The sequence below is a fragment of the Nannospalax galili genome, unplaced genomic scaffold (assembly GCF_000622305.1).
Source record: "Nannospalax galili isolate Female #2095 unplaced genomic scaffold, S.galili_v1.0 scaffold957, whole genome shotgun sequence".
Lineage (NCBI taxonomy): Eukaryota > Metazoa > Chordata > Mammalia > Rodentia > Spalacidae > Nannospalax > Nannospalax galili.
This window is the reverse complement of record NW_008340047.1, coordinates 545,328-558,079: the sequence shown is the minus strand read 5'-3', so window position 1 is coordinate 558,079 and position 12,752 is coordinate 545,328. Positions and strand designations below refer to the sequence as shown.

The window sequence follows — 12,752 nt, the reverse complement described above, 5'->3', positions numbered from 1 at the left end:
TTATTTTGATATATCACAGTGAAAGATTTATCGTCCTCTTTTTTTTTTTTTTTTTTTTTTTTTTTTTAAAAAAAAAAAAAAAAAAAAAAAAAAAAAGCTATAAGGATACTATAGCATGGATGAGATATAGGAGGGTAGCGTGTGTGTGCATGATGCATGTTACATCTTTGGGGAGCCAGGCAGAAGGCTACTGCATGGGGGCTCTGAGGGAAGGTGACTGGGTGCGTGCTGTTTGTATCTGCAAGCTTCCCCCGTCCCCTACGCTCCCCCACTCGCTTTACTCACCTCAGCCCTGACACTCCTGAGGGCCTCCTGCAGCAGCAAGGGGAAGCCTCGCACCTGCCTCTTGAGCCCATTGTAGTCATTGGTGAGAGTCCGCAGTGCTGGCTGCAGTGTCAGTAGGTTGGTCCTGACACCTACGGAGCAAGGGTGTAAGGCAGTTGGGCTGTGAGGTGGAGACGTGGGGTGGGATGGGCAGGGCCCACTTCAGGCTCACCTGCTAGGTTCTCGTGCACTGCCTTCATCTCTACCTGGGCTCGGGCAAAGGCCTCCTCGATGGCTCGATTCTTGTCCTCCTCCAGAGACTGCATCTCCTCCAGCATCTGCCCATGTGCTCGCTCCAGCTCTGCCTCATACATGGCAATCTGGTGGCGAGGCCAGGCAAAGCCTCAGTAGGGAGTGCCAGAAGTAGGGAAAAGTGGGAATAGGAAAGCAGACACACACAGGTGTATGCACACACACATGCATACACACAGATGCACAAACACTGGCTGGTGTGCATGTCTTACCCCACCATCACCACTACAGGGCTGTAAGCTCTGTATAGCTGCCACATCCCTGTATTAGCCCCAGCTCCAGCTGGTTCAGGCATATAACAGATGATAAGCCATGTGCTCCTAGGAGATTGGGAAAAGCACAAGGACCAGAGCAGTAGTGCTGCTACTTGGGAAGCATACTGTGGGCTGCTAGTATCGTGATCATTTTCCTGTGTCCCCAACTGTGAAGGGGCATCTGTGACTAGATGATATTACAGATGAGGAAACAGAGACCAAGGAAGAGGAGAACTTGAACCCCAGGTCTATGGAGTCCTTGCTACCACCCTCTTGCCTGCACACCTGAGCCCGGAGCTGTGCTGTCAGCTGATTGGAGCTCTGCAGTTGCTGCTCCATCTCTTTTAGCACCTGCCGCTGCATGGCCACCTGTTCCTGCAGGTGCTGGTTCCGGGCCTGGGACTCGCTGAGGGCCTGCTTGGTCTTGGATGATTCTACCTCCACTGTTTTGATGACGTACTGCAAGGAGAGGGAAGGACAGCACCAGACATCCTCAGACAGTGGCTGATCCCAGGAAGGGACCCTCAGGATCATCCCACCAATGGCTGCTGATAAAATCTCCAGGAGATACAAGCTCCTGCAGTCTTCTCAAGTGAGGAGAACCCAGGCTGGGCACAGACCAGACCAGAAGGGCAAAGGCAACAGCAGGATCTAGAAGCTGCATTACACCTGGACCTGGCATGCAGTGGGCACCTCAAGTGTTGGTTATTAGGCACTTGTACTGATCCGGGTCCTGGGCAATAGGTAAGGAAGGAGCAAAACTGAACACAAGACTACAAAGAGCCCTTCAACCATTCACAGAACTCACTAGGACAAGACCCTTGCAGGCGCAAGTCCTTCCTAAGCCAGACTCCTTCAGGGCTGTGCTCCCAGCTACCTCACTGGCAACTCACCTTGACTGGTGGGGACTGGGCCCTCAGGCTGGCAATGGTCTCATGGCTGTCACGCAGGCGCCGGCTGAGCCGCTCTTCTTCCTGTGCCTTCTCAGCCAAGCAGTCCTTGAGGCGCAGCTCCACCTCTGCCAGCCTGTCTGTCTTTTGCTGCACCTCCAGGTTCAGCTCTGACAGCATGCCTTTGTTCTCCACCACCTCCAGCTGCAGCTGGGACAGCTTGTCACGGAGCTGGGTGCTTTCCTACAGGGGTCAAGAAAAGCAGGACAAAGGGCAGGGTCACTTCGAGCAGCTGAGCACACAGGCCCAGGGTCGGGGGCTGCCCCGCCAGCTCACCTGACTGTGCTCACAGCCTGGGCAGCGCACAGCTGGCTGGGCCCGCAGCTCCTGCAACTCTACCTCACAGCGCCTCAGCTCCTGCTTCAGACGCTCGTTCTCCACCATCAGCCTGTCCCGGTGCTTCTCCAAGTCAGTGCCTCCCTGTGGAGAGCCAGGGCCAAGGGGAGGCATTGGCGAGGGCAGGCAGGGAGAAGCGAGATGAGGCTAGGAGAAAGAGGGAAGAAGCAGGGGAGAGAGAAGGGCAGGCAGGCAAAGAAAGGAGGGGGGGGGCAGAAGCTCAGAAAGAGGCCAGGAGAAAGACAGGAGGGGAAGCCTGCAAGGCAGAGGCAGGCGTGCTCCCTGCTGCTCCTGCCCCTCAGTCTATTTTCCTGAGTGTGAAAGTAACACAAAGTCACATTGATGCACAGAGTTCACACTCTTATTTCATGTCAGCAAATGAGATCCAGCCTCCTGCCCTCCTGGCAAGCAGTGACAGGTCTTTGAGAAAGGGCAGTGTGGGGACTCAGAGACAGCCACACCCCCGGGTGGAAGGTCTGCCACAGCTGGGCACCCGCCCCTCCTCATGATGGCACTGGGGGCCTCACCAGTTCTGACCGTAGTCGGCTCACTTCCTGGGCCTGGCTAATGAGCTTTTCCTTCAGATTCTCCACCTGCAGGCACAAAGCCAAGGGCATTGTGAGCCCAGGCCCTCACCAGCAGCCCACACCTGGACCTCTTGCCCAGCTCCAGTGATGGCCAACAAAGTCCCTCTGACCCCAGGGCTTCAGGTCTCCCTATGTTCAAGCACCACTCTGGGCCTGGGATTCTGGGGAAGAGAAAGCTAGCCTGCTCCCAACAACCCTCTCTCTGCAAGACTGAGCAGCCCTGGCTCTTTGGGGAGGCCAGAAGTGTTTGGGGGAGACCTAGGACCCCTCGCTGGCACAGGCCCCTTCTGAGGCCCTGAGGGGCTTGCCTACTGATCTGTAAAAAAGTTTAATATTTTCTTGCTTTAAAAGAAAGGGGCTCTGAAGGGGCTGGAGAGATGGCTAAGTGGTTAAGAGCACTGGCTGCTCTTGCAGAGGACCCGGGTTCAGTTCCCTGCATCTACATGGCACGGCAGCTAACAGCCATCAGTAACTCCAGTTCCAGGGAAATGCCTTCTTCTGTCCTCCACAGGCATTGCATGACACATGTGTACTTACTTACATACATGCAGGCAAAACACTCACACACATAAAATAAAACTAAATCAAGAAAAATTTTTAATATTTATTATTTTTATGTGTGATAGAATGTGTGAATTGCAGAAGAGCCACAAACCTCATTAGGGAAATTCATAAATCCCTTAAAATGTCTAACTGGCCCTAACTTGGCAGCCTGGCCTTGCTCAAGCCTGGCTCTGCTCACCCCTTATCAGTTGGTCACTCCCAAGCCTGAGAAAGTAATTGTGGAGCCCACCTGTCTCCTTTAGTGCCATAGATAACTCACCCACCTGTCTGAGAAAAGAGACCCTCAAGGACACCAAATCCAGGCACTAATTCAACTCTCCACAAAGTGCAGCTGTGTCTCACAACCCCAGTATAACCCTCTCCCCGCATTTTCTTTGTTTAGTTGTAGATGCTTGGTTCCCGCCAACAGCCTCTACCGCTCACTGTATCTTCTTTGATTAAAGGAAGATCTATTCCTTGCCTGTTGCAGGTCTGGCTCTGGTTTCTTGTCTCTTATTCCTCTATCTTTCCTTTTATTTTCCAAAAATCTAACATTTGGTGGCCTATTCAGGGAAGGGTTCCAGGGGCCCACCCAGAGGCCCTGGTCCTCTCCGGACCCTCTCCAAAGGCCTCTGGGCGTCTCTGGCCTTGGTGACTGTTGAGAGTCCGAGAGCCTTTCACTTGGGGCCTCTCCTTGGCACTCTTCCTCCTAATTCTCCTCTACACCTTCTGATGCTCGTTGCTCTCTCCTTTTTCTGTATCTAGCCAGACCTCCAGGTAGGGAAGCCACCTTCCATTTGTTTTGCCCTCCCATCCATCACCTCCCAGGAGACAAGGTAATCCGGGCCTGACTGGGGGTGGGGGGAGGGGAGGTGGCCCACCAACCAGGTCCCAGGGGCTCCGGGAGCCCCTGCCATTTGGGGGGCTCTGGGAGTCCCCCTTCCGCCTGGGGTCTTAAGACTGAGGTAGCCCGAAAACTCGGGCACTCGACTTCTGACTCCCTCCCCTGGTGTTCATCTATCTATAGGTATGAGGGACTAGCCAATAAACAGATATATCAAAGTCCATACCTTTACCAAGCGTATATTGTACTGACATGTTTAAAATGGTTATTCATCTATCTATAGGTATGAGGGACTAAATATTGGTTATTTGATAAATTCTCACAACAAATAATGGGTTTGTTTAAAAGATAAAGTTAAAAGGTCAAAGTTAGTAAGATTAAAATTACTAGATATTTCCAAAATAAATAAATAAAAATGTTTAAACAAGTTTGTTAAAAGTCTGAGTAAATGTGTAGAAATACAAGGTTGTTATTATTATTATAATAATTACTGTTACAGCAAAAAAATTTTCAGTCCACTCCTCTGACTTGTGCCACACACCTCGGCACAGTCTGGAATTCAATGGATACAAACGAGTACTGGAGTTACCGGTGACGACTAAAACACGTCCTTTTGTGTTTCTCTGTATTATGCAAGAGTTACTTTTGGTGTTTTCCTTCACCCATAACAAAATAATATGGCTCATGAAAACTAAGTTTTACCTCCCAGAACCAAATGGGACAATCCAAAAGAAAACAATTTCATTCCATGGGTTTGATCTGAATCCAGATCAGTTTATTTCCTGTCTATAGGTATGTTATCTGACCCACCCCACCCCACCCCTCACTTCACCCATAGTAAACAAAAGTAGCCATAGAAAAACTACACCCTTGTTCTTCTTTTCTTTTTCTTTTTTGTCTTCAGGGTCTGGAGACGGACCTGAGGGAATTATTTTGACTCCCTTTCCTGGACTATGCCTACTTGATCTATAATGTTAAATCTTTCCCACTCATTGTTTATTTAAAAATGTTTAAGTTTTTGTTCAAGTTTTAGCTATATATTATGCAGTAATCAAAGGTACCAGACTGGTGCAACTAACCTTCTTGGATGTTTAAAGCCCATATTTAGAGGCCTATACTAATCTGGTCAAAGGGGTTTAAGGGACAATTTTGTTCCTTGCCTTCCAAGGTCAACTAAGTCCCAGGGAAATATGGGGCATCTCTCAAAATGTCCTGTAACTGTGGTGAGTCACCTGTCCTCTTGTTCAGGGAGGTCATGGAGACCCCACTAGAGGGACTCAGGCCAGTGTCCAGTCTACAAGGAGGAGGGGTCAGCACAGGAAAACGTTTCTTCTATGCTTCCAAGCAAAGCCAGGGTCGAGCAGGACCTCCTGACTTATCCTCATATAGATGGAACTGGTAAAAGGAAAGCCAAAGGAGCCAAGGGCTCCCCCCAAAGCCCGAGTGATCCCTGAGGACCATAGCCTCAACTGACCTTCACAATAAAACAAAAACTTGGTTTAATTTGGGCCAGCTGCATGGTCTTAAATACCCAAAAGGAAAGTATAACCAAAAATTAAAATAATCCGTATATTTCTTTTAAAGTCCAAAAAATTATACTTCCCAGATATTAGACTTAAAAGCTCATATACAATATTATTTACAAATTCCCACTAGAATTTTGTGCCACCTACAGCCAAGGGGGACAGGTCCACTATTGTTTTTACAAAAATTAAATGACAACTAAATTTCTTCTCACTCCCTGCCTATAGAAACCATCTGGGAGAAAACACACTATGATTCTGGCCATTCCAACAGCTATCAAAGTGCTTAAAAACCAAATTCTAAGCCGGGTGTGGTGGTGCACGCCTTTAATCCCAGCACTTGGGAGGCAGAGGCAGGGGGATCTTTGTGAGTTTGAGGCCAGCCTGGTCTACATAGTGAGTTCCAGGACAGCTGGGGCTACAAGGAGACCCTGTCTCAAAAAAAGACAAAAAACAAACAAACAAATTCTGAGTCCAGCTGTAACACCCAGAAAAAGAAAATGGCCCAGTAAATGGATGGTCTTAGAAGCCCCCATTAAGAAACTCTAATGAACTTTAATGTAGACATTTATTTTTCCTGGTTCCCTACCTAAAATACGTGCCTAATTACTCTTGTTTTACTTCTCCTTCATATCTCCTCCCAGATACCAGTCAAGGACTAACAGTTATATGCTTTGGGGTTTTTTTTTTTTTAGATAGACCCACTGAAGGGGGACCCCTGTTGCCACACTCTTTGCCCCTGTTCAGCATGGAAGAAGCCAGAATGACTTGATGCCCAAATTCACTACTGGCAACTGTTACCTCTCCAGAAGAAGAAGTTGGGGTAGAGACCCGAAAAGAATAATGACAAGTTTATTCCCAGATGAGGACTGGCCAGCTCATCTTCCCATCCCTTTCTCACACTATGCTTAATTTACTATTGTCTCCAAAAATTCTTACAGAATCTCCTGACCGAACAGCCTGTATGACTGCCCAAGCCTCTACCTGGGACCAAATTAAGACTATGCTCCTGTTCCATGCTACCTGAAAACTTCTCAGAAACCAAAAGTTCCCGGAGACAAACAGCTTGCTGGCCTGCTGCGGAGAAGCCGTGTCACCTTCACTGACCTTCTCTTCAGTCCACTGAGGGATCTTCAAAGTAACCTCTGATTAATGCCTGGACCTGTCACCAATTGGGATTCCCTTACTGACACAAAAACTGTGACTTCAAGGAACCTTTATGTCCCATACCCAGGACTAGATTCAGTTTTTCCTCACTGTGCCTGTATCTTCTTATTTCCCCCAAGTAATGTACCCCTCTTTCAATCCTATCCCCTGCCCTCTCCTTTTTTTAGATGCCCCAGGGTCTGGAATGATAGAATGTGTGAATTGCAGAAGAGCCACAAGCCCCATTAGGGAAATCCATAAATCCCTTAAAATGTCTAACTGGCCCTATCTTGGCAGCCTGGCCTTGCTCAAGCCTGGCTCTGCTCACCCCTTATCAGTTGGTCACTCCCAAGCCTGACAGGAAGTATTTGTGGAGCCCACCTGTCTCCTTTAGTGCCATAGTTAACTCACCACCTATCTGAGAAAAGAGACCCTCAAGGACACCAAACCCTGGCACTAACTCAACTCCCTACAAAGTGCAGCTGTGTCTCACAGCCCTGGTATAAAAACCCGTTTTCTTTGTCTGGTTGTAGATGCTTGGTTCCCGCGGACAGCCTCTACCGCTCATTGCATCTTCTTTGAATAAAGGAAGATCTATTCCTTGCTTGTTGCAGGTCTGGCTCTGGTTTCTTGTCTCCTACTCTTCTATCTTTCCTTTTATTTTCCAAAAACCTAACAATGTGTATCTGTTTTGCCTGCATATATGTAAGTGCACCACATGTGTGCAATGCAGAGGCCAGAAGACGGTGTCTGAGCCCCTGGAACTGGAGTTACAGACCATTGTTAGCTACTATGTGGGGGCTGGGAATTGAACTCAGGTCCTCTGGAAAAATAGCAAGCAAGGGTTTTTAACCACTGAGCCATGTCTTCAGCACCCCCCTTCCATTTTTTTTTAAAGGACTCTGAAGTTGCATAAATTACAGACCTTATAGCCACTGGATCTGTCCTTGCCCAGTCCCTAGAAGTTTCTCCTTTGAGTAGCTTCTAGAGAGTCAGCCTATGGAACAGTGTCTCCCACAACCAGGGCACATCCAGGACCTATGTCCACCCCTACCCCCAACCTGCCTTGCAGGAAAACTCTTGACAGGAGGGTGGGTATGAACATCAGCAAGCAAAGTGCCTGGTGAAGGGGGAACCACTGCTGTGCCAGCTCAATGCACACAGACCCTTCCCTAGAGCTGCCCCCCTCCTCAGCAGGCCACCTCCTAAGGCCCCAGACTGATCCCACATCAGCCTGCTCCAGAAGGGAATAGGCTAGACGGACAAGAATTTGGCAGCAGTATTTGCCAGAACATGTTAGGTTTCCCCTCAGAACATTCTATGATGACCCTGTCACCTTGGAAAAGCGATGGGAATCAGATGGACTCTAGTGGGTTAGGAGGTATATAAAAGTGGCCACAAAAGTGCTGGCCAATGAGGTGACATGGCCTTTTGCCTACATGCACCAGCCAGGTAAGATAAGTGACTGGATGCCTAAAAGCCACCCAAGGAAGCAGTCATACTGTGTTCTCCACAGGTCACAGCCTGGTGGGAATGCACATCCAACATCATGAAACTTATTTCCAAGAGAGGCCAGATGTTAGAATGTTGGGGTGTGTAAAATCTCTACCTTTTGTGGCTCTGATTAGACAGGTCTATAGGTAGCATGTAGGTCAAAGGTCACTGTTCTGAGGCAGGACAGGGCAGCTAGCTGGACAAGTCTGCTTCTCTGAGCAGGTCAGGAAGGGCCATGGGATCCGGCTGACTTCCACAAATATCCAGCAGGCCAGTGCAGCTCAACTCTTGGTGGGGAGGAGCATTCCAAGACACAAGACCCAGCTGATACTGCAGGCACTGAGGCTGTCCAAGGCCTCCAGGGGACAAGCAGGAGACCTAAAAGCTGAGCCTGAGCAGCTCACTGACCTTTGTTCCCACCTCCATCTAGCACATTCCTTCCCAGTGGCACACCCAGCCAAGAGCCCAGTAGGAAGGCAAAGGCTGTGCCATTTCTCCACCCACTCCCACTGCTAAGAACTTACCATTGGCTAAGAACTCAGGATGTGTGGGGGTGCTAGGCCCTATGGTCCCAATCAAGGTGAAGTGACCTGTCTATTTCTTAGCCATAAAGCCTAGTTAGTCTTCCCACCATTAGGGAGCAGCTAGGTAGACTGCGGTTTGTCTGTACAGGCCACTGTGAAGCCAGTACAATTGTTCATAGGTGTTTTGAGGGGCAAAGTTTGAAGTCTGAAGGGCCACCTCTCAGCTGCCAGCAGACCCCCCAGCCTAGAGAAGACTTAGTGTGCAGTGACTCTGACCCGAGAGGTCTTTCCAGTCCTTTTCCCCAACTCTACCTCCCTCATGCCCACCACTCCCCACCCCCCAGAGAGCCCAACTGCAGTGCATCAACATCTTACATCAGAGAAAAACCTATGTGTGTATAACACAAAGGAGTGAGGGGCTACAGGCTGTAGAATCACAGCCAACAGATTTCCAAGCTTCCCAGTCAGGTGTGAGTCTGTTTCTCTTGCATTTCCTTAAAATAAGGGTGGCCTACATTCCACCTGTAAAAAGGTTGATTCCTCTCCACACTGCCTCTCCCAGCCCAGGGTTGGAGTTCTGACCTTGGCTGTTTCCAGTGCTGGCTGCTGATGGGCTCTTAGCCCTGCTGCAGGGAAAGTGGCGCTGGCAGTGCTTGCTGGCAGCCAGGACTCCCAGCCTGCCTGTAGCCTAGCTCCTTCTTGCATCACAATGGAAACCCTGGTGCTGCTAGCTCTGCTGGAGCCAACAAGGGGCACACCGGAGATGGCTAGGAAAGGCAGACTTGTTAACAGTTGGGGAAGGATCATAAAACACCCCTTTGGTCCCAGATTCCAGACTCTAAGCCACCCCAGAGCTCATCTCAGGAAGCAGAGCAGGGGAACCCAGAGGCCAACCAGCCCTGCAGGTGCCCTGGCAGAGCCCCCAATCAGGCAGGCGTAACCCACTACACTACTCCATGGCGCCTGTGGAAAGGCTGTACTTGGTTGGGCAATTAGAACCCGCTGCCAGGAAAGGGGCCCTGCCTACATGTGGAGGCACTTGAAGAACAAGCAAGTCCAGAGTCAGGGAAAGCAGGCAAGGGTCCAAAACAAATGAAGTGCCCAGAGAACTGGATGCAGGGAGAGCAGAGAGTCTAAAGCCTCACAGATACCTTGCAGTTCTGGGCCTCCCCACTCAGGGCCTGGCCTGCATCCGTGAGCCTAGGAGGGGAGGGCCACATGTGAACATGGGGCCAGCATGCAGTAGATGCTCAATAAGTATGAATCAACAGCAGAGGGCAATGTGTACACTCCTGAGCCAAGAAGGTGAGAGTCCCAGGAGAACTTAGGGGGCCACTTGCCTGATCTTGGGCAACACCCCTACCCAGCCCAAGCTCATCAAAGAAACTGAGGCAGGGGGCAGCGTGAGCAGGGCCTGTTTGCTCATCTGACACAAACCCATATTTACCATGGCAGAAACGGCTGGGTAGAGGTGAGACACCTGCTCAGGTCTGCATTTTTCTCAGCTGTCTGCTCCCAACCCTCTGATTAGCTGGGAACATCCTACCATGCCTGGGCAGTGTGGTCAGCAGTTATCTTCTAGGGAAACAGGACTCTGCCGAGGGCACTGCTGAACCTTGCTGAGCTAGCTAGTTCTTGGGAAAGCCCAGGCACCCTGAGGGGTGGGGGTGGGGATAGCGTCAAGGTAGTACCCCTTCCACAACCACCTGAGTCATTTTTCCCCAGCACACTCCCCAGTTGACCCTGACAATGTGACAGTTGGCCTGGACTGGCAAATACAGCTATCTGTATCCAGTGCCAAGTGTTCTCCTCGGGGTCCTTCTGCCACTGAGGGGCAGGAATAGCATTTGAGAGCAAGCTCTCTCAAGTCAGCCTGCCCAGGCCTGTCCAGACCTCACTCAGCCCAGAAACCAGTAACCATGGACAAGTCCCTTCATCTCCCTGTGCCTTTCGGTTTCCTCACCGGCACTGAGAGGCTACCTCAAGGCTCTGAAGAGTAAATGAGGGCTCTAAGTGAATTGCTTGCTGAGGCCCAACACAATCTATTCTGTTACAGGTTGAGTAGCCCTCATCTGGAATGCTTGAGACCAGAGTGTTTTTGGATTTGCAGATTTTTCAGATTTTTGAATATTTGCATATTCATAATGAGACATCTTGGGGATGGGAATAAAATCTAAATAAAATTTGTTGGTGTTTCATATACACCTTATACACATAGCCTGAAGCTAATATTTATAGCATTTTAAACAATTTTAGTGCAAAAAAGGAATTGCAGACTTAGCATCAAATTTGTAGCATCATGTTGACACAGGGTTTTGGAGTATTTTGGATTTGGGATGTGAAGATTACGAATGCCCACTCTGGACTAGATATGAGAGGTCTCTAGTAATCCTCAAGAGTTACACTCCTAGGGCCTGGCACAAAGCTGGTGCTCAATAAATACATGTAGAATGAATGCTGAGTGCAAGAGGGACCCCAAAGACCAGGGTGGGTGGTGAGGTTAACACAGAGCATGAGAGGGAGATTTCGTCTGGGGTGAACTGAAGGATGCCCATGCTACTAAAGACTAGGGCTTGCCACGTGGGAACATTAGCCCAGAAAAGCCACATCTTCCAAAGTCGGAAACAAAAGTGAAGGCCAGGGTTGGGGATGTAGCTCAGTGGTAGAGTGGCCACCTAGCATGCCAAGGAGTGGAGTGGGGTGGCGGAGGGTGGTTTTCATATAAACACGATTTAAAGCTGGCAATTGATTTTAAAAAATCAGGCCAGGGGCTAAGGCCAGGGTTGGGGATGTAGCTCAGTGGTAGAGTGGCCACCTAGCATGCCATATAAACACGATTTAAAGCTGGCAATTGATTTTAAAAATCAGGCCAGGGGCTAGAGAGATGGCCCAGTGGTTAAGAGTACTGGCTGTTCTTGCAGAAGACCCAAGTTTGGTTCCCAGCACCCATATGGTGGCTAACAACCATCTGTAACTCCAGGTCCAGGGAACCCAACCTCCTCTTCTGGGCTCTGCAGGTATTGCATAGTACACTTAAATACATGCAGGCAAAACACTCATACACATAAAAGTAAATAAAAAAATAAATATTTTTAAAAATCGGGCCAGTTAGAACTATTAAATTCAGCAAAGTTTCAGGATATGAAACCAACATAAAAATCAATTGTGTTTGGGGGTTGGAGAGATGGATTAGCAGTTAAGAGCACTGACTGCTCTTGCAGAGGACCGGGTTTCGATTCCCAGCACTCACATGGAAGCTAACCACCATCCCGTAACTCTAGTTCCAGAGGATCCGATGCTTGTTTCTGACCTCCGTGGGCATTGCATGGCAAGTGTGCAGTTACGTACATATAGGCAATACACTCATACACATAAAAAATAAAAATAAAACATTAAAAAAAATCAGTTGTGTTTCTATAATGGATAATTCAAAGATCAGTGAAAAATAAAATAATTCCACTTAACAATAGCATAAAAAATAAAATAGGAATAAATTTAAACAAGAGGGCTCAGTGGGTAATGCTTGCTGCTCAAACATGAGGACCTGAGTTCAGATCCTCATCATCTATGTAAGAGCCAGGCATGGTGGCCCATATCTGTAACTCCACACTGGGAGGCAGAGACAGGTAGATCCCAGGAGCTTGTTGGCCAGCCAGGCTAGCCAAAATGGTAAACTCTAGGTTCAGTGACAGACCCTGTCTCAAAGAAATAAGGTGGGGAGGGACAGAGGAAGACACTCCATGTGGACCTCTGGCCTCTACATGTACACGCAAAGGTGTACACACCTACACCTACACACACACACACACACACACACACATACACACACACAAATTAACCAAGAAGGTGAAAAATATACACTGAAAACTACAAAAGTTGCTGGACCCAGATAGTAAGCCAGCATAGAACTGGGAAAATGAACAGCAGAACCCAATCTTATCTAAAGGAATATTGACAACTCATTGCTGCTAGATG

General features: G+C 48.9%; 1 protein-coding gene across 5 annotated transcripts in view; it reads right to left on the bottom strand.

Moving 5' to 3' along the window:
- Positions 1-12,752, bottom strand: part of Kifc3 (kinesin family member C3) — a 44,006-nt gene that overhangs the window by 10,857 nt on the left and 20,397 nt on the right. For all 5 annotated transcript variants that reach the window (XM_008834873.2, XM_029564398.1, XM_029564397.1 and 2 more), the window contains 6 exons: positions 2,644-2,709; positions 2,057-2,200; positions 1,724-1,963; positions 1,116-1,289; positions 497-644; positions 286-416 (listed from right to left, as the gene is read on the bottom strand). In XM_008834873.2, the coding sequence (XP_008833095.1) occupies positions 286-416; positions 497-644; positions 1,116-1,289; positions 1,724-1,963; positions 2,057-2,200; positions 2,644-2,709 (903 nt within the window). The remainder of the gene's footprint in view (positions 1-285; positions 417-496; positions 645-1,115; positions 1,290-1,723; positions 1,964-2,056; positions 2,201-2,643; positions 2,710-12,752) is intronic.